The following is a 21,932-nucleotide window of genomic DNA, read 5'->3' on the forward strand; positions in this document are numbered from 1 at the left end:
AGCACAGATCCTGATGCTTATAGAACCAAGCAAAACAGCCTCTTCACTTCCAGCTGCCTCCTTATTCCTGTGCCTTGTCTTCGTAGTTGAAATGTAGGCACTGACGTATTGCCTCTCTTTACATTACTAAATATAATCTCTGGGGAACATTGGGGTGATTTAGCTGTGAGGAGATTTCTGGGCATGGCAGGGTGGATCTTGGTAATATAGCTCCACCCTAGGCCTTCTGGCCACTTTTCAGATGCTCAGGTCAGGAAAGGTGGATAGCTCCTTCTCAGACTCTTTTCCCCTTTCCCAGCTGCCAGCAGTTCTGTCCCTGCGATGGTCTGTGACATGTAGGAATGAAAGGTTGGCTGAGGTTCTCTTTGGCTGTACAGTTATTTCTTACTGTGCCTGCGCTACACCCGTAGTGCAATGGAGACGTCATAAATGTACGTCCTGAGCAGCAGGCCGCACACTCGAGCACTCCAGCCTGGCTATAGCCATGATAGTTCCCAAACCTGTGGTTTTAATCTACTCAGGGTCAGAATTTGCAAGGGTTTGTCTAAACTCATCTGCAACACTAAGCAAGAATTTTCTAGTAAAGGAAACCATCTCTGTTTGGGTACCTCTGGTGAGAAGGTTGCTATTTTAGGTAAGGAAACCTGGGTGAATATATGTCACTCACCATAATGACTCAATGACAGCTTTGGTGTTGGCTTCTGTTTTCAATCAGAATCTTTCACCCGGGAAGTTTAATTCACTCTCTAAAGACAGCAGCCATGCATTAGATTCTCCTCTAAGATAAACCCAACAGTACATAGGGCGGCACTAGTGAAAGAGGCTGTGTGATCCACTGTTTTTGTCTTTTCAATGTCAGCATATGATTTGCTTATTATTCATCTGGACAGAAGTAACTGTTCTTTATAGAAACTGTGAATAATTGAGGTAGCATTTTGATAAGTTCCAAAAAATTTTGACCTGGTATTTCAGGCTAGATAGTCATTAGCATTCTTTAGATTCCTCCATCTGTTAGGTGCACCATAAAAAAAATTCTATTTTTTCACCATTTAAAATTGAGTAAGTAATATTAATTTCATATGATTTGACTGGATGCAGTGACAGTTGGGGGAGAAAACCACACAGGGGTTCACGAGAATGTGCATGTTTCTATTTTCACGGAAGGCCTTCTGAGAGTCATCAAGTGATTTCTCCCGCAGATCGATAAGAAACAATACAACAAGATCCTGGAGCTCATCCAGAGTGGTGTGGCCGAGGGCGCCAAGTTGGAGTGTGGAGGCAAAGGACTGGGAAGGAAGGGCTTCTTCATTGAGCCCACTGTATTCTCCAACGTCACTGATGACATGCGGATTGCCAAGGAGGAGGTATCACGGGCATTTTACAATGGCCACATCTTTCCTGGGATTGCCAGAGCATTAGGACAGTCATCAAGTTTAACACTTTTCATCTTGGCATACATAATTTTGTTGCAGATCTTTGGTCCTGTTCAGGAAATCCTGCGGTTTAAGACTATGGATGAAGTTATAGAAAGAGCCAATAACTCAGACTTTGGGCTTGTAGCAGCTGTCTTTACTAATGACATCAACAAGGCTCTCACAGTGTCTTCCGCAATGCAAGCTGGGACTGTCTGGTAAGACTTATATCCACTGGTGATATAAGGAGCCTTGCTAGCTCACAGTCATCACTATCGTGAAATGCTAACTTTATTTCAAAGAGTTTTATTTAGCCCACAGGGAGGCTGTAAGCCCAGTGAGCATGGTCTGACTCTGCAGGGCCTTTGGTCTGTTACAGCATGGCGGATGGTGGTGGATGAGGACATGGCCACACAGAAACCAGAAAGCAAGATTCAGGGGTGGCACTTGCTTAGAGCAGCTTGCTCTTGCAGAAACTACCTTAATGCCTGGCTTCTGGGTAGCTCCCCCAGTGGCTAAGGAGCCCCCACCAGGTTCCAGCTTTAACAGTTCCCCCTCATCCTCCAGCACCACCACCCCAGGGACCAAGATGTCCACAAGTGAGTCCTTAAAGGACAAACAACGTCCAGACTGTGGCAGGGCATTATAATTCTCAGGGGCCTCGGCAAGGATGGGGAAGTCAACCTGAGAAAACATTCTAATCAACTAGACCAGAAAATTAAAGTCATTTTGATCTTTTCACTTTGAAAATTCTTTTTACTCCAAGAATTATACCAATTGGATTATTTCTCTGAGATGGGTTCGTATTAACAATGTTGTTTTCTTCCTTCAGGATCAATTGTTACAATGCCTTAAATGCCCAGAGCCCCTTTGGGGGCTTCAAGATGTCTGGAAACGGCAGAGAAATGTAAGTGTCCGAGATTCTGGTGTCTCCGTAGATGGAATGTGCCAGCTCAGAGGGCGTTCACACAGTAGTTCACTTCACCTCCACGCCTCTGTTCATAAGCTTTGTTTGTGCTGTTGTTTGAGATAGGGTCTCACTCTGCAGCCTGGAATTACCTGGATCTTTGTAGTGTCTGCTGACCTCAAACTTACAGTAATCCTCCTGCCTCTGCCTCCTGAGTGTTGAGATTACACCATACCCAGCTTAATCTAACATTTTACTGAGTACGAACTCACATAAGCTGAGTATTACGTGGTACTAAAGTGAGCAAGGTGCAACTCCCTCACACTCAGAGTGGACAGAGAAATGGATCCATTATTCAGCTGCGTCTTGTCAGGACAGGGGAAAAGCTGCATGTTGTCTGCAGAAAAGAGCCCACGAGAACACACCTTTGCAGTTCCAACTGCCAAGCCAAGGAGCACGCCCTGCCACAGGAACATTGCAGTGCCTTCAGAAACCTCGAGCTGCTCCTCTGGAGCATGAGGTTGTATGTGAAGCCTGGCTGGCGTGTTTACTTCCATGCTCCCCAGCAAAGCCGCCAGAGCTCCCAGCTCCACAGTTGTGCATTCCCATGACGCCTGGAGCTTCCAGGGGTTAACTGCTGGTTGCCATTCCTTCCGTGCCCATCCTGGTCACTTGTCTGTCTCACCTGCTCATCCCTGTAAGTCCTTTAAAAGTTAGGACTAGACTTAGGACATGGGGTCAGGGAGGGAGTAGCTGAAGGTACAAATTGAACACATCTCCAGGCCTTTCAGGGAAATTGCTTGGAAACTGGGGAGATACCAGTTTTTAAGGCTGAGATGCCTGGCACATAGGGGTGCCTTGGCAGAGGCTAGTGGAGAGGAGAGCAGAAGAAGGGGCACCAGCAGTAGCACTGCATCCCAGCCTTCCTCTGCCAGTGTGAACAGTAGGAACTGCTGCCCATGCTTCTGGAAGCCATGTCCAAGGTCAGGGTGCTGGTAGATGCGGTGTCTGGGAGGGGTTCATTTCTCACACATGCACTTACCATGTCCTCATGAAGTTCAGAGGAAAGGAAGTGTGCTGGAGCCTGTCCTAGAAGGGCTCTGATCCCATTTGTTGGGGTGGAGCCCTCATGAGTTAATCCGTTCCCAATGGCCCCTCTTGTTAATACTATCACATTGCACAATGCGTTCCAACATACACATTTTGGGTTGACACAAACATCCATACCTCGGCAGCCGCCCTCGGCTAAGGGTCGGTTGTGTATCTGGCTTTGTGCTAACTCCTTCCCTCACATTATCCCATTTGATTTGTGTGGTTATATACTTTGCGTGCAGGAGACCTGGCCAAGGAGTAGAGTGGTCAAGCAGCTTGTCTCAGTCTCACAGTCAGTAAGTGTCAGGTCTGACATTCTAGCCTAAGGCCCAGTGGGTTCATATAGTCTCATGGCATCTAGCCATGGAAGCTTGGGGACCAAGCACAAGGACTCTTCTAGAATAGGCTTCAGAATGAGCACAGTTGTCCTGAGATGCTGATGATCTATAGAAACAGGGCTACCGCAGAAGTAAAATAGGCAAGAGACTCCTCAGAGCAGAATTCAGTATAAATTGATTTTTCTTTTAGTGGTTTCAGGGACTGAATGGTGGCCAGAAACTTTCTGGTCTGACACCCCCATTTATAAAACTTATGTATCTCCGTTTGAAAAGAGTAGATCTGTTTTCTGACCCCTGTGGCTCACAAGAAGGAGCATCATCCCCGCCCCTTCCTTCTGCCATTACTGAATGACTTTTTAATAACAAATGTTTAGACCACAGTCTACTAACTGGTAGTGAACGTCTCAAGCAAGGCACTGGGCTTGGTCTCAGGGACTTCAGCACAGTAAGGCACTTAGAATGTTGTTGGGTAAATGAAATGTACATTGCAGGTATCAGAAGGACCCCAGGACAGAAACCCTGGAGTGAAAGAGAAGCCCAGAAACGAGGGAGAAAGTCTGGACATTGTTTCAACATGGTCTTGCACTTGGGTTGACTTGGCCTTTAAGGAGGGGAGTAGTTCAGCAAATGGAGAATATTCCTTTGAACTTGGAGGCCAAAGCAAGGTGGTCGAGAGGAAGTGTGGGCAGAAGTACTGTGGGAAAGGTAGGGATGCTGTCTGCGGGATGTACAGGGACCCGGTTAAACGTGAGGAGAGGGTCTACAAGCTTCATATTCTGTGGCTGGCATTGGCTGGTAGTGTCTAGCCACTCAGCATTGGGCTGTTTGGGTGAGCAGCTTTGAGGCTAAGAGCAGTTTGGAAAGTCATGTTGCTTGCAAACCTTGGCACTTGTGCTTCCTACCTCTGTAAATTTTTGTAGACAGAAATTGCCTTCTTCCTAAGCTTTGATGTCCTTCTCTAGAAGATGAAAATAATTACAGTACCTGCCTGGGAGTGCTGCTTTGTGGGTATGTTAGGATTAAGTAGCTAAACATGTAGTGGTGCCTGGAAAGCCTTTCTCCAGCAAGTGAAGCTGCCAGTGGCCATCAAGGAGGGTCTGCTAGGATGGTGGCCCTTCCTTCTTTCGCTTCAGGAGCAGGTTGCTCCTGAAGTGTGGCAGTTTTCCTGCCCCACAGTGGCCCGGCTCTTCTGTTCTCCTGTGCACCTGTGTCACTCTCTAACTTGTCTCCCAGCAGAACTGTAACTCACCTGGAATCCTCTTCCCACAGGGGTTGCGCTCCATCAGCTGCTCCAAACCATCCTGCACACAGGACCTCTTCTCAGCTTTAACTCTTTGGCCCCGCTTGAGGCTGCATTCCACTTGCTTGCTCATTTCCGGCCTCTGTGGCTGTCCTCACTAATCTCTCTGAAGTGTCTGGACAGTCACTGGTCCTGGGAACACTGTTCTCATTCGGTGTTTTGCTACAGATCATTAACAGGGTGAATCACCAGGATAATATAAACTTGTAATAAATGGCCTCTGGGTAATGGAGCGCAGTCCCAGGCTATCCTTGTCCCTCATCCAGAACAGACCTTGCTGGGATTCAGACTTTTGATGTTATGTAAGTCTGGTCTCTTCCTAGAAGAAATGTCCCTTTGCTGGAAAGCTGGTTGGGGGACAGTTCAGCTCTGTCAAACCATAGAGAACAACAGCCAAGAAAACCTGAAGAGCAGCGTCTGTCTCCTTATAGATGTGTTGGCCATGTGGCCTTCCCACTGTAGTTAAAAGATCATGAGGGGCTGGGGCTCTTTGGTGAGACTGGTTGCATCTTCCATTAGTCAGGGTTTCTCAGCCTTTTTCCATTTGTGATTCCTTATTGCCTGAGAAATTTTTATTAACCACTGGGTATGTAAGTATGCAAAATATATATACGGCCCAAATATTTCCTGATAATCATAAAGAAATGTCTTATAAAACAATTATTTGGAATATATGTCATTTTACTTTTTGTTAAAGATTAATGAAACCTAAAAAAAGATAAATGAAATCTTGCCTATTTATGAGATGGATGTGCTTGCTTAATTTTACATAAAGAATTAAATTTGCTGGCTATTTGATGCTGTAGGACAAAGAACGTCTTCAACAGTTTCCACAGCTGAACACTGCCTCACATAAACATGGATGCCCAGCAGCAAAAACATGTTTAGAACCATTTCAGAACTTGTTAGAAATTCTGTCTCAATCCAAAGTCAAAATTCATTTAACTAATTTTTGTAAAACTCAGATAGCAATTTTTAAAATCAAACATTCTAACAATACAATCCAAAGATGTACTCATTTGCTACTGATAGGCTGAGGAGGATGATAGGAAAATAATGAATTTATTCATTTTTCTTTTTTCATAATAAAAATTATGTTTCTAGCAGAAACCTTTTGTGTCCAATAAACATGTGATTCATAACAAAATTCCCTGCCTCATAGCAAACAGTATTCTGAAATCCGAGCTAAGGTGTCGAGTTTGGTAGATGGCATGAAGGCATATACAGTGCTAAGTGTGTGTTGCCTGTTCAGAATCAAGCAGGCACACATGAAGCCACAAAATGCAATGGGCAAACACAGCCTAGAAAGCCTCAAATGTTGTATATTTTATTTTGAATTAATTTTTTGGCCATTGATATTCAGAAACCTCTACATTGGAACTCTTTTCATGACACAAGCCATTACAGGCCACAGCTAAGAAGCTGCAATGTAAGTGACCTTCTTACTTACTTTCTCCACTTACTTTCAAAACATGTTTTCTCTTCCTTAGTGACCTACAGTAATAGGAAATGCTTTAAATAAAAGAGCCTGGTTTGCCTTCTCTAGTCTGATAGTCTGCAGAGAATCTGCTTCACCTTCCCTCTGGGAAGAATTGTTTGCCTCACATCCCAGTCTCCTTGCCCACCCCGAGGTGGGGCAGAGACGGGAAGTGATCCTTTCACAAACAAGCTGCAAGGAAAGCTTGACTACCTAGCCTCAGTTTCTCCAAGCTCTAAGAGGTCTGCTTTCTACAGATTTTCTGATGAGTGCCCCACCCCCATCAGAGGCTAGAGGGGTGCTTCTCCACGCTGCCTGCCCGGAGAGTCCCATTCATTTTCTGTCCTTTTGCTCCTGCCTTATCACAGTCCCCAGAGATAAAAGGTGGGAAAATACAATCTACAGTTCACACTGAACCAAAGGGATGGAAAGAGAGCTGTGGGCATCTTAGACAATGCGGATTAGAACTGCAAGAATGAGAAATGGGATGGGATGCTGTGCAGCTTCTCAAATCATGCACACATACATGCACGCACAGATGCATGCATATGCCTGCATACATAGCATGCATGTGCACAGAAGTCATCTGTGGTCTGAGCGGTTAGGACTGTTAAATATGCTCGTCTGGGGACTCACTCTCAGAGACTCTGGTTGAGTAGATCTGGGCTACAGCCCAGGATCTTCATGTTGTAATAAACTTCTGGAATGGTGCTGGTGCAGGTGGTGTGGGGACCTCATTCAGAAAACTGTTGCAGCAAGCCAAATAGAAACTAGGGGAAATGCACACTCTAAATAGAAACCCAACAGTTTCTAAGATGGTTTGCTGGGTGCCTCCAAAACCTAACATTTTTCCCCTTCTTTCTGGGTATAGCTCCTTGCTCCATCTCAGAAACTAGCCTGGTCTGCGGAGAAGCAGGCTTGGGGCCTTGCCAGGGTCTCTGTGCCCCCAAGAGGTGGTGTGCAATGATGATGGTGGCCAATCAGGGATGAAGGCTTCAGTAAGGAAGGGCAAGCCTCTTGAGCCGCAGTAAGGTTCTTCCTTGACAACTGCGGGTCTAGATGTGCCACAGACTTTAACCAGAGTGAACAGATTTAAGAATCCAGACTTCAAAGATTTTAGAGTCCCTTGGACAGTCTTCTCAGAGACTGTGCAGAATGACCAGCTCACCCTCTCCAGACCTACAGAAGCAGAACCTTCAGTGTGGGAGGGTAAAAGCCATATTGTAGTCATGTTCTTTGAATGAGAACTGTATGCTGGGGCACAGGAGCTGCCACAAGGGAGATGGCTAGGCACCAAGAGGAAAGGGATACCCAACCAAGCCCTTCAGCTAACTAGTGGAGCGTCGCTGGTGTCCCTGTTCACTGACTCTAGGGTTCTGTTTCTGCTCCATCATGCCTGTGATACACTACTCCGAGGCCTCTCACTGACCCTCTTGGTACCTCGGCACAAAGCAGCCCTTTGGACTCTAGGTGTGAGTCACCTTTGTCTCTGAGCAGGCTGTGTATTCATCCATGCCTGGGACTTGACAAGGACCCTCCAGCCAGTGAGGCCACCACAGCTTCACACACACAAACATGGTGGGAGCCAGTGGGGACACTTGAATGCAGCCATAGTGACATGTTTCTGATTCCATAGATATGTCCTCATAGGTCTCACAGATTGGAGACAAGAGTGGGAAGAAAGAATTCTTCCGCCCAAGAGCATGCATAAGGAACTAGAAAGCAGCGAGTAACCTCACTGCCACCAGGAAGCACAGAACATTCTAAAGAGGAGACGCGTTCAGAATTGTCCTAAGTCAGGAAAAAATTCAGAGAAAGCCAGAATAAACTGGTAGTAGGTGCCTAGGGCCTGGGTGGAGTTGTAAGGGTACAGTTTCTGAGGAGGCCCAGTTTACTCTTCTTGAAGTAGAGTGGCCCAGACAGTAACGTTTCTGTTTGCAGTCTTTCTTGGTTCCTGATAGTTTCCCAGGGGCCCTTGTCAACTTGGGTGTGATGCCCGGAAGAGCTACTGACAATGCTGCTGGAGCAATGTGGAGGGCCATGAGATCCCAAAAGGAACAGGGTGGGCCATTGCCCTAGGTCTTACTTGTCCAACTGTAGGAACTGTATCATTTGCAGCTGACTGTACAACTGTAGGAACTGTATCGTTTTCAGCTGACTGTACAGCTGTAGGAACTGTATCGTTTGCAGCTGACTGTACAGCTGTAGGAACTGTATCGTTTGCAGCTGACTGACGGAGAAGAGCGTTTTCTCACTGCCTTTCACATACCGATGCCATTCTGAGTAGTTCCTCCCTGAGGGAGACAGTGTGGCACCAGGGTAGAAGTGAGGAAACAGTTGTACGCAAAAGCTTTCCTCCTCTCCTCTGCCTCCTCTCCCTCTGTGTCCTCAGTGTGCTGGGTAATGTAGCAAGCCCACAGTTTTAGGGAGATCAGACAGCAAGATGAATGAGCTCTGCTCCTTGGGGACAGAAGTGCTCCAGCAGAAGTGTCACTGTGTAACACTCACCTGTGAGGTACTTGGGCTCCCACCAGTTGCTTGGCTTTGCTTTCCCTGAATCCATCAGTGATAACTCAGTAAATGCTTCCTGACAGCCCCGCACCTGTCACCAGCCCCAATTCCAGGAGAGAAGTGATATAGGAGACTCTTGTGGAGAGCGCTCCCTAATGGTCTCCTTAATTACTTCCTAAACCTTCTCACCAGCCTTGTGGGGCCATGGACAGTACTTGTCAGGGCCATATTTAAGGTGGTCCAGGTGGTTTCTGTCTTCACACAGTAGGCCTTTGGCTATCCTATCCTTCTTCATTTAGGAAGTGTAAGGAATGAGAAATGGGAACTTTGTATACTGGTAAGGATTCTGGTCTAAGACTTCCATCTCAGAGGTAGAGAACAGCTCTCTAAGTAGGCTATCAGCATGGGGATGTCGGAAGTCTGCAGAGGCTGGAGCAGGGTTCTGCAGAGTGGTACACCCATTCCTGAAGAGCCAGCACTCACCGGAAGCCGAAACGTGGCCCAGGCAGATCTTGGGCCTGGGTTTTTGCTGCCGTGGTGCTCAGCTGTGAGCCACCCTGCCTTGGCTAAACCAGGCCTGGTTCTCAGGGTACCAACGATTCGCCTCCTTTCTATCCTGTGCTCTGAAAACCAGTGATCCTTTAAGACAGGACATCTGCCCATAAGAGGGCAGCTTTCTACTGAGGAGGACTTTGCTCGTTGTCCACTAAGACTTTGCGTGTGGAGCCCAGTGACCCGCTGCGCATAGATGACAGCTTCACCTTCTTGAGGATGCCACCACAGGTCAGGCACAATCCCCTGGGCCATTGGTGTTTGAATCTGCCATTTGTATGTTTCAGGGGAGAGTTTGGCTTACGAGAGTACTCTGAAGTCAAGACCGTGACGGTGAAGATCCCCCAGAAGAACTCCTAAGAGGCCCAGATGAAAGGTGAAGTACTGCCCACTCCCCCGCTTTCTCTGGAGAGCCCAGCACTGAGGAGTGCAGAGTTGAGCCCAGGCCTTCTTTAAATATTGAATTGATGATATTAGCAGGCAGGTCACTGCACTTTTGACACAGGCCAGCAAGGCATGGTTTAGAGACACTCTGGAAGGAGTCACCTTAATCATACCAAATAGTGGGGAGATAGGCAAGGTAGGGGAGTGCTTGGCACAGCCAGTGTGGAGCATGGGGTGGGATAAGGGCTGCAGTGTTTGGTGCCGTTATCACGAGAGCTTTCCTGGAGGAAAGGTTGCCTGGGCAGTACTGTCCTCATGTTCCTCCTTCCAGTTCTTCCCCACTCCTCACTCCTCCCTCTTCCAAGGAGACCTCAGCTGAGCTCATTTAGGGCAGATGTTTGGGCCGGGAACAATTTTCCAAGGTTTTGCAGCCAAATTACCATTTCATGTTATCCATTTCTTCAAAGCAAAACATGAAATGGTTTTAGTTAGAGCCAGGGCAGACTAAAAATGCCAGGAGCTGGTACACTGCAGATGTTCTAAGTGGTAGGGATGTAGTATGTCCTTTTCTTACTTCCATAATTAACACAGCAAAAAGAAGATGCAGATGGGGTCAGAGGTCATCTTGTGTAGTTCACAGCTTCTTAGCTTTCTACAGTGTGTGTGTGTGTGTGTGTGTGTGTGTGTGTGTGTGTTTGTGTTTAGAGCAGCAGTTCTCAATCTGAGGATCATGACCCCTTTGAGGTCAAATGATCCTTTCACAGGGGTTGCCTAGGACCATCGGGAAACACAGATAACACATTATGATTAATAACAGTAGCAAAATTACAAATATGAAGTGGCAACGAAAAATACTTTTGTGATTAGGGGTGACCACAGCATGACGGACTCCATCAAAGCGTCCTAGTATTAGGATGGTTGAGAACCACTAGATAGATGGATAGTAATGAAGGTCACAGGTCATCACATGTATGTCATAGTTCCTGAGCTTACTGCATGGTTTGGAGATAGTCTGTGTGGTGTGTGTGTGTGTGTGTGTGTGTGTGTGTGTGTATGTATGTATGTGAAATCTTGATTATTCTGGAATAGAGCAAGGACCACAGCCCTTGTTTCCATTGATGAATGAGATATTTTCCAGAGCTGATCTTAAGACCAACTGAAACAGTCCAGGTAGACTCGGGAAGCTAGCAATGCCAGAGGCCTTGGAAGAATGACTGTTTCCAAGGCCAGCTGGCAAGTCTGGAGAAGTGAGTTACTGCTGGAGTCAGGACCATGGCCTCTTCTGCATCCTCATGCCCACTGTACCACTGTACCAGTACTGGCTACTCCAGTGCTGTCTGGTTTGGCCCACGGTGCTATGAAACCTGCCTGGAATCTGCTATCAGTGCATTTAAAGATGAAGCCCACCTTGATGATGCCCTTCTCTATTTGCAGAGCACCAGTATGCCAAGACTGCCACGTCCCACCAGGCCTCATCTGTCATGCCCTGTGGCCCGCTCGTCCACACACAACTAGTGAGCTTCAGCCTTCAGCGGGGAGGTGTGAAGCAAGCCTGACTCTCCTTCCTCCCCAACCCTCCATTCCCTCTGCCTTCCAGTGAACCTCATTTGGTGTGGGCAGCGCTGGCTTCCTTCCCTTCTCTCCCCAGCTGCCAAATTGAAGCCAGTCTCTAACCTGGGTGAACAACATTTATTTAAAAATGCCAAATATAACCTAGGTGTAGAATATGGGCACCTATCTATCGCCTTCTCTATTTAACGGTTTTCCACTTTCTAACAAACAGTTTTCAGTTTTCTATTTATAACCTGTCTGTCTACATACTTTCAAGCAAGTTCTCCTTCCCGTTACTGACGAACGACAATGTGCTCAGCAGACAGAGCCCTGACATGCGCCCTGCTCTTCCTGCAGCGCACCCACGTGAACACACCATTAACCAGCTAGTTCCCTTCAAACCACAGTGTAGAATGTGAAAATGAAGATTTATGACTTTTAATTTACTTCAAAAGAAACCTCTGTGCTAGCAATAAAGCATTTATATTGTGTATACCTCGGGACTGTTTGTGTTTGTGAGTCTGTCCCACTGAGCCCATTTTTGTCTTTCCTTCTTAGCCGGGATTTTTGGCGGGGGCGTACTCTTACGTGACTGAGCCGAAGTCTGGGAGGGTATTTTATAGAATACATTAAGGTTAAACAAACAAACTTGTGCTCTCACACTATTTAAAACTTGTGTGTTTACAGTTTTCTGTGGCACATAAATATAGACATGTGTAAACTTCAGGTTTTGGGAACAAACCTCAAAGGAATCTATGATGTGGAACTCACACACCCCGAGCGCACATCAGGGCTCCTGCTGCGAGGCGTGTCTCAGTAGCTACACTTTTACCAAAGGGAAGTAAAATCGAAGGTTGGAAAGCTGGTGGGGTCCATCTCGGCTGTGAGTCGGACGACACTGCTGCCTAGGGCTTCCTGGCATCCTCTGTGCTCTCGGAGTCCACTCTTTACTTATAATAAGCTTGGATTTTTTATGTCATATATATATATATATATATATATATATATAGAGAGAGAGAGAGAGAGAGAGAGAGAGAGAGAGAGAGAGAGAGATGGGGATAGGGATGCACATGCCAGATCACATGATGAGGTCATGTTGGAGTGGTTTTTTTCTTCCACCATGGGTTTCTGGAATCGGACTCAGGCGGTTGGGCTTATGTGACAAGCACTTTTACCTGCTGAGCCTTTACATCAGCCTCAGAGTGGAGGTTTTAGGGAATGAGTCTCACCCTTAGGATTTCCACACCCCTCACTTCCAACCCTCAGAATCTGTCAAGGTTCCAGTCAAAAGAGACAAAAACATGAACAAATGACTTTGCCCAAAGCAAACTGGAGTTAGAGATGCTCTGCTCTGGACTGGGTGGGATTCCTTGCTGTGGCCCCTACAGGAACAAACGGAATATGGAAAATGGAGCCCCTTGGGCCAGAAGCAGATAGATGTAAGGCCATGCTCCTATGAAGTGGCCTCACATCAAGTAGATGAAGCAAGAGAAAGGCCTAGGGTGATGAATCCTTTGGAACACGGTTATTGTGTGTGTGTGTGTGTGTGTGTGTGTGTGTGTGTGTGTGTGTGTGTGTGTACGCACGCACATGTGTATGTCCAGTATGGCTGAGGTGAGTTTGGGAGAGCAGTCTTGCCGAAAGCAAAACCCTACAGAGACAGAGGTGAGACAAGCCTGGCAAGACTAACAGGTTGGCCAGGCAGGTCCAGCACGTGGGCAACAGGCCCAGCCAGAGGCCCTGGAAGTGGCCTTGCTATAGAGTAACAGTAGCCAAGGTCAGATAAAGAGAGAGTCTGATATAATACTAGTGTGGGTCCTAAGGATGGAGAGAAAGGAAAGAAAAGAAGCTACCACCACTTAAATGAATCTAAAAGAAGAAAATAATGATTGTTTCAAAGGCAAGTAAGAAGAAAGGTAAGTGGCCACTGCCCCAGAAACTGAAGCATGGATCAAAGTTGTAGGGGCAGATCTTGACTTAGAGCTTCGGACATGGATATTGTGGTTGATCCAGAGATATCCAGAATGAACTTTTGAGCAAGTATTGGAGAAAAGAGACTTTGCTTGGATGGCTTTCTATACCCTACACATGGCTTTCTTACCCTGACAGTAAGTAAACAGAATGGGATAGATTCAGCATCACAAGCTGGACAAATCTCTCTAGAAACACAGAAGCTGTTTTCCTAGGGCCCCAGACATCTTGCCGTTAGCTACAGGTGTGGCAAGGCCTGGAGAACTGTCTATCCAGGAGGCTGGAGTTGGTCTGCCCTTTATACTGCTCCAAACACTGAATCTAAAACCATAAGTGTAGCCGGGCAGTGGTGGCACATGCCTTTAATCCCAGCACTCGCACTCGGGAGGCAGAGGCAGGCGGATCTCTGTGAGTTCGAGACCAGCCTGGTCTACAAGAGCTAGTTCCAGGACAGGCTCCATAACCACAGAGAAACCCTGTCTTGAAAAATAAAAAAAAATAAAAATAAATAAAAAAAAATAAAACCATAAGTGTATCTCTTGACACAGACTAAGGAGAGCATGATGAAAAGAAATTAAGCCATTTAGTGATTTAAAAAAAATAGATACTCAATTTGACTTAAGACCTTCTTAACAAAAGGGAGCCCATGCCTGGTACTAGAAACCTGACCCAGGACTGGTGAAGTCATGAATCCTGAAGGAGAATCTCTAACCACCAGTTTTCAAAACCGGCACAATTCCTAACCATGGTCTATGTGTGTATAAACGACAAATGGGCAGAGGAAGAAATCAGGGAGACAACACTTGTCACAATAGCCACAAGTAATAGAAAATAGCATGGGGTAACTCTAACCCAGCAAGGAAAAGGGTGGCAAGAACCTCAAGTCTTTGAAGAAAGAGATTGGAGAAGATAGCAGAAGACGGAAAGATCTCCCATGCCCATGGATCAGTGGGATTAACATAGTAAAAATGGCCATCTTACCAAAAGCTATCTACAGATTCAATGTAATCCCCACCAAAATCCCAACAGAGTTCTTTACAGACCTCGAAAGAGCATTATTCAACTTCATATGAAAGAACAAACAAACTAGTATATCTAAAATAATCCTGTTCAACAAAAGAACTTACAGAGGTATGACCATCCCTGATTTTAAGCTCTACTACAGAGCTATACTAATAAAAAACATATGGTATTGACATAAAATGACAGGTGGATTAATGGAATCAATTTGAAAACACAAACATAAATACACATACCTATAGACACTTGATTTTCACCAAAGAAATCAAAATTATAGAATAGAAAAAAAGAAAGTATCTTTAACAAATGGTGCTGGTCTAACTGGATGTCAGCATGTAGAAGAATGCAAACCATTCCGTATCTATCAACCTGCACAAAATTCAAGTCCAAGTGAATCAAAGACCTCAACATAAATCCCCTGAACCTGATAGAAGAGAAAGTGGAAAATATCTTTGAACCCATTGGCATGGGAGACAACTTCCTGAATGGAACATCAGTAGCACAGACACTAAGATCAACAACTAATATATGAGATCTCATGAAACTGAAAAGCTTCTGTAAAGCAAAGGACACGGTCAACTAGACAAATCCACAGCCTACAGAATGGGAAAAGATCTTCACCAACCCCACATTCAATAGAAGATTGATCTCCAAAATACATAAAGAACTCAAGATACTAGACATCAAAAAACTAAATAATCTAGTTTTAAAAATGGGGTATAGACCTAAAAAAGAATCTCAAATGTCTGAGAAACACTTAAAGAAATGTTTAACATATTTAGCCATAAGGGAAATGCAACTTAAATGAAGCTGATAGTCCATCTTACATCTATCAGGATGACTAAAATCAACAACATAAGAGACAGCTCATGTTAGTAAGGATACAGAGCAAGGGGAGCACTCCTCCATTGCTGGAGAGAGTGCAAACTTGTACAACCACTTTGGAAATCAATACAACAGTTTCTTTAAAAATTGGAAATTGATCTACTTCAAAACCCAACTATACCACTCTTGGGTATATACCCAAAGGATGTTCAATCATACCACAAGGACTCTTGCTCAACTAGTGTGAGAAGTCCTTCTATATATGTGTTGCTTTTATTGGTTAATGGATAAAGAAGCTGCTTTGGCCTGTGATAAAACAGAGTAAAGCTAGTTTGAAAAAACTAAACTGAATACTGAGAGAAAGAAGACAGTCACAGAAGCCATGTAGCTCAACTAGAGGCAGAAGCTGGACAGAACCTTGCCGGTAAGTCACAGCCATGTGGAGATACACACATTAATAGAAATGGGTTAAGTTAAGATATAAAAGTAAGCCAGAAATATGCATAAGGTATTGGCCATGCAGTATTGCAAATAATATAGTTTCTGAGTAATTGTTTTATGATCTGGGCAGCCAGGAACGAACAAGTGACCTCCTACTACAGACAAGCAGCCGCCAACAACACTCAACTATGTTCTAGCAGCTTTATTTGTAATAGCCAGAACCTGGAACCCAGAAGCTCCCTCCCATCTCTCAATCACTGACACCTAGAAAGTTAGCATCAACCAGTTGTTCTGGCTTCCTTCTGTTTGAAAGGATACATAGCAAGCAGGGGTCAGGGTAAGTGGTTAACCTAAACTTTGACACACTGGGCTGAGTAAGTGGTGGCTGGACTGAGGTTTTAGCCATTGTTAGATTATTGCTGTGGCTGTGGTCCCACCTAAGTGAGAAGCGTGGTAACTTTTTAAAGCCTAGGGGTAGAAATCATGAAAGGCCTTAGGAAGGAGATCAGACTCACCCAGAGAATTTTGAAACGAGTCTTCTGGGCTGGGGAGAGAGCTCGGTAGTGAATAGCATTTACTGCTCTTCCATGGGACCAGAGTTCAGTTCTCAGCACCCATGCTGGACAGCCCACAAACACCTAAACTCCAGCTCCAGGGGATCTGACACTCTCTTCTGGCCTTCATAGGTAGACACAGATGGATGGCATGCATGTACGCTCACATATACATGCTCTCTCTCTCTCTCTCTCTCTCTCTCTCTCTCTCTCTCGCTCTCGCTCTCGCTCTCGCTCTCGCTCTCTCTCTCTCCTTTTAAAAATAGCAAGTAGAATCTTTCCCCTCCAAAACCATCAAGTGGTCCCAACTAAGGAGGCTCCAGGTGGTCCTTGCAGACAGGAGCATCTCCCCATCAGTTAAGCCTGAAGGACCGCAGATTGCAGCCTCCCAAGAGCCTAGAACAGTTCCTCTGTTGCTTGTATAGTTTCATTCCCACATAAAACTGTTATTCTTGCAAACTAAATAAAAGGCTTGCCCATAAGACTTCTTGATAACCTTTACAAATCTAGGACAAATAAACCCATCTGGGAAACCCACTCAGTCTTGAGGGCTTAGCTCGAGGCTTGATGACCCAGGAATTCTGATCTGGCTTCTATTCCCTCCCTCTCAAAGATCACAAAGAAACGAGTGCCAAAGCCATATACATATTGGAAACACTTATCTTTTTCTTCCCTCCAACCCTCAGAGATAGCAACTTTGGAAGAGTTTTGTGCTAAACAAGCTCGTCGGGAATTCTTTTCAGGAAATTAAGCCACAGTTTGAATCTTGTCTAGTCAACACATTGTTTAGAAATGTTTGGGTAACCTTTAAAGTCTGTCTCCAGAACAGAGGATCCCATACCCTCCAAGTGAATTCTTTCGGCGTCTGAAGGTCATTAAGACTCCAAGATATGTGCTTATTTATGTGGGTTTGAATCACACATCTGTCCTCGGCTGAGGGGCAGGAAGCCGTGACACTTGTAAAGAGAAAGCCTTCTGTAGTGCTGCCATGATGTCCTGGAAAGAAGGGGGAACTGTAGGTGTGTCTACAGCTGCCCACTAGGGGGCCTCGCAGGGTGATGGGACTCAACTTGCTGGGGTCAGTGCCAGGGTGTTAACAGGTTCAAAGCCCTGAGGGCAGGGGGCTAGCTCCATGGAAAGCTGTGGAAAATCCTCAAGTTGAGGCATTTGCCCTTGAGACCATAATGTGCCAAACAGGGTCTTCTCCGGACCATGAAAGCCTGTCATAGCAGAGACTTGAGCAGATGTGTACACCTATGTCCATAGTAGTAGCATTCATGAGAACTGAAGGCAAAAGCCACCCATATCCATTTGTGGAGAGATGGATAAGCAAAACACGATGAGCAAGTGGTTATGTATTTTTTTATATTTCTTTCTCTGTAGTGAGTCCCAACTATTTTCTTCTTGTTGAAAACGAAAATGTACTGAAAGTTTTCCCCACCTCCCTCATGCCGAAGAGACTAAGTCTCTGCTTCTGGTGCTTACATTTATTCTATGCATTTGTGTTGTATTTGACAATGTACAAGTTATATGTTCTGTATTAATACATGCATTATTACATATACTGTGCAACCTTAGCCCTGGAAAGGTAGGAAATCTTGAGATGAGCTAAGACATGAGTGTCTAAATGAATCTTTAAGACATTATGTAAAGTAAAATAAGCCAATTACAATGCTAAAGCATTCTGCTTAGATGAGATTCCTAGAGTCACCCGAAGGATGGAAGGATGGATGGATGGATGGATGGATGGATGGATGGATGGATGGATGGAGCACACAAGGGTTTGGAGGGAGGAATGTGGACTGAGTATTCCATGGATGTAGAGTTTATCTATCATCAAGACAGAGAGTGGTAATGGCAGTCCACAGGGTGAATGCTCTAAATGCCACAGAACTATGCATCAGTGTAGTTAAATGGAAAGCTTTATGTTTTGTATATGTTGTCACAACACATTTTTTTAAAATTCTGTCCATAGTAAGAGTTTATATGTTCATTCATGCATGTACACACACTCGGGGCATATGACTGATAAGAAGTCTTGCTTTCTCAATAACACTTGTATTTTGGCAGGAGCTAGGCCCTAAATCAAGGTTTCTCCTCCTCCTATCTGGGACAGCAGAACCCACGAGGCAGTGCATACTGGAGCTCCGCCCCCACCCTTGCCCCACCCTTGCTCTTTCTGCAACAGGCACCTTGCTTACCTCCCTCTGCAAGGCAGGGCTGTCCTGGGCCAGGCATGTCCAAGCTAATAAGCAGCTATCCACGCTGGGGCTTCTGTAACTCCAATGTGCTATTTCTCATCTCTGCTGCTCCTTCTTTTTGTTCTGGCCAAGACTAAAATTGGTCATCCATCCAGATTTGAAATGGCACAACTCATGCTCCTGGTTTTCAGAGATACAGACATGTTGGGTACAAAGAACTGACTTCCCAGGGAACAGTAAATCTCACCATGTTTCAAACAAAAAGTTGATATCAGCAGGAAATGTGGCTATATGATGGTATTTTAAGAAGTAAAGAGGGCATTGGGAATATTTAGTCTAATGTCCTCAGTTTTCAGATACAGGAAATGAGCCAAAAAGAGAAGTGACTTCCACAAGGCCAACTCTTATGTCTGGGGTTCCGAGCCTCGGTATAGTGCCTTTCCTCCTCCGCCTCCCGGGCTGCCGTTTGGAGAAAGCTGGTATCCTGCTGAAAAATAGAGTGAGGTGGCTAATGGTAGATGCTTCCACAAAGTTCCACAAAGTATCTTCGTAGCCCATTAGTACACCTTTAAACACATGATCACTTGGCTTATAAGATTAACTTGCAAAAAGCAAGAGTTTTGCAGATCGTTAGGTCTGGAACAAAAGCCTTCTTGTAGAAAGAAACATCAAGAAAAAAAGACGGTGACGAAAAGACAGTGACGAAAAGACGGTGACGTGTAGGAGACGGCCATTGTGATTTCTAAAATCCAGGCATTAAAAACAGATGCCTGTGTGCGTGCACGAGTGTGTGTGTGTGTGTGTGTGTGGTCTGTATATGTGCACACACGTGTGTGTGTGTGTGTGTCATATGGACATGGTCTTATGGGTGTGTGCGCCTGAGTGTGTTGGTTCATGTACATTTGTGTATGCACATGTACATGTGTGTACAGGTGATTTCAGGCCATGTGTCTTTCTTCATCACCCTCCACTTTCTCTTTGGAGACAGGGTCTCTCACTGAATCTGAGACTCGCTGGTCAGGGATCTCTGGGGATGCGTCTGTCTCTGTCCATGCAGCACTGAGGTTATGCCCAATGATCCATTCATCTTTTACATGGCTACTGGAAATCAAGCTTCATGCATGTACAGCAAGTATTTGCCAACGAGCCGGGATTTTCCCTACAGTCCTCTACCCGAGAGAGGCCTTCCATCAAGGCCCACCTCTTCACCATGGGCCAGTAGATGTCCTTTCAGAATTCAGCTTTGCTGTCTGTAAAAACAGGGGTCTGCACTGAGGAGGGAAGTGTGGTCCTGAGGATGGTGGCTCTTGAACTAGAGACAGGATCTCGTCAGTGAACTGTTTCAAAAATGTTTCCCCATTTTCTCTCTGGAGAGGGTGGCTCAAGTGAACTGGGGGGGGGGGAGCAGTTCTGGGTGCTGTTTATTTGTCTTATTTTAAGTTTGAATTATTTTAGTTATTATTAATAGTTAATTACGGACATTAGATTCAGTCTTCCAAAGGAAGAAAACTGGTTTTGTACATTGGACACCCCCTTTTCAATGTCCATCATACCTCAGAAGTCTTTCCCCAGACAAACCCAATCTTGTTTCTTGATAGCTCTCCAGAGATGTTCTCTGAAGTCTCGAACAGCCCAAGTATTTGTGCTGCAGCTGATCTTGAGACAAGTCTGGGCCTGCTCTGCAGAGTTTGCTCTCGGCCAGGCTTGCCCCAGAGGCCCAGTGTACACTGGCTGACATCTTGCTGAAGGCCAGCACTGCTCAGGGGCCTGAGAGCTCCAGTTGTGGTGCAGCCCCAAGCCTCTCTCCTCTCACAGAGCAAAGTAGAATTCTCCCTCTGGCCTGGAACCAAGCTGGGAAAAGCTCCTACCCTCAGAGGGTGACAACAGGGGTTTTGAGGTGTCAGGATGGATGACTGTGGAGAGCCCCAGGTATTGCCTGAGAATGAAGCTAGTCAAGGCAGAAGGTACCTCTCTCCAGGCCCTGGGGAAGATGAGGTTCTGAAGCTCTGCCTTTCCCTCCTCTGTCCTCTGTGACGTGAGGAATTGGAATGCAGAGATTATTTCCAAAAGCTGATTGATTGTGTATCTGAAAAACTAACCCAGATGCTAGAGGGTAAAAGCTCCCTACTCCTGGGACTAGACTCAGTAACAGCTCACGGCTCGTCTGTTAATGGTCCTAGCACTCCGTGTCTTCACATTCTCCTGCTCTTAGTCAATAAATAACACAGCGAAGCCACACCAGGGGTCTGGGTTTTGGACAAATTATCTTTTCAGCACTTGGGTCCCTTGACTTCATCTCTGGGTTGCCTCCAGTGTCTCAGCCAGTTGGCTAGCCTCAGAGCTGGGGCTGAGTGCGGGCTTTCTGTGTGACTAGAGGAAGAATCCCTTTGCATTGTTGAAAATTTAGAGGGCCCTGGGAATGGCCCCAATGCCGTGGGAGGGACCCCTACTAGGATCCAGGCACCTGGGTTCTGGTCCCAGCTGTGCATTGACTCTGTGCTCTTGGCCTAGCTCTGCAGCCTCAGGGCTGCATCTCTCTTCCACATGTGTCCCTTGTGCTCACCAGAGTTCTTCATTACACTGCTGTGTTTAAATCTCACCGCCCCCTGGGGCGAGAGCTATGAGTAAGCCCATTTTATTGACAACAAATGAGATTGGAGAGGATGTCAGAACAACGATGCGGGAGCCAGAACTCAGAGTCCTTCCTGACTACACAGAAATGATGCATCCCCAACCCTCAGCCTCTGCCAGACCACTCTCCAGTCTCCAGAGGTCTCCCTTCCATCCTGCCCTTACCCACATGGCATCCTTCCTATTCCATGCAATGGCCTCTGCTTCCTCCCATATAACCCATGCCCTCTTCCAACTGCTCGTTCCTTGTGAGTGTTTTTTCTTCCATACCTTCAACAAAGGTAGCAGGCCCTGTGTCCAGAGCCTGGTCCCTTGCTGGATGTGGGGACTGTATAAGAGAAGGACCAATCCTGGGGTACCTCCCCCCACTTCCAGTCTGACACAGGAAGTAAAACACATCTCTGTAACATTATGTGGTAATCCTCCATTAGCAATAAGAAGAGCTTCTTGGGAAGGCAGAGGAAGACGGGGATGAATTTTGATAGGGGAGAAAGAACTGATGACATAAGAGAAATTTTATAGAGAAGGCGACATTTGAATTAGTTAATACCTCCTTGCTTCCAAAAGGGATTTTAGAAAGATGGGTGGAGGTCAGAGAGTGGGAACACTGATTTACCATGCAGCCCACTGCATACAAGGCAGGGGTCCAGTGACACCACATCTTGGCATCTCTCTTGGTCCAGTGGCAGACAGATGATTCACAGGCAGGCCTGTTTAAAACTCACATTCTGAACCCTATGCTGGCTTGCTCTGGCACGTAGCTTC

General features: G+C 45.9%; 1 protein-coding gene across 1 annotated transcript in view; it reads left to right on the forward strand.

The window, feature by feature from the left end:
- The window catches only part of Aldh1a2 (aldehyde dehydrogenase 1 family member A2), a 73,880-nt gene extending 61,863 nt beyond the window's left edge, over nt 1-12,017 (forward strand). The window contains exons 10-14 of the mRNA XM_050126847.1: nt 1,200-1,364; nt 1,473-1,630; nt 2,245-2,319; nt 9,877-9,965; nt 11,408-12,017. Of these exons, the coding sequence (XP_049982804.1) occupies nt 1,200-1,364; nt 1,473-1,630; nt 2,245-2,319; nt 9,877-9,949 (471 nt within the window). The 3' untranslated portion in view covers nt 9,950-9,965; nt 11,408-12,017. The remainder of the gene's footprint in view (nt 1-1,199; nt 1,365-1,472; nt 1,631-2,244; nt 2,320-9,876; nt 9,966-11,407) is intronic.
- The last annotated feature ends 9,915 nt before the right edge of the window (nt 12,018-21,932 follow it).

This window comes from Alexandromys fortis, unplaced genomic scaffold (genome assembly GCF_014885135.2).
Source record: "Alexandromys fortis isolate MF-2015 unplaced genomic scaffold, M_Fortis_MF-2015_v1.1 scaffold_22, whole genome shotgun sequence".
NCBI classification, from domain to species: Eukaryota; Metazoa; Chordata; class Mammalia; order Rodentia; family Cricetidae; genus Alexandromys; species Alexandromys fortis.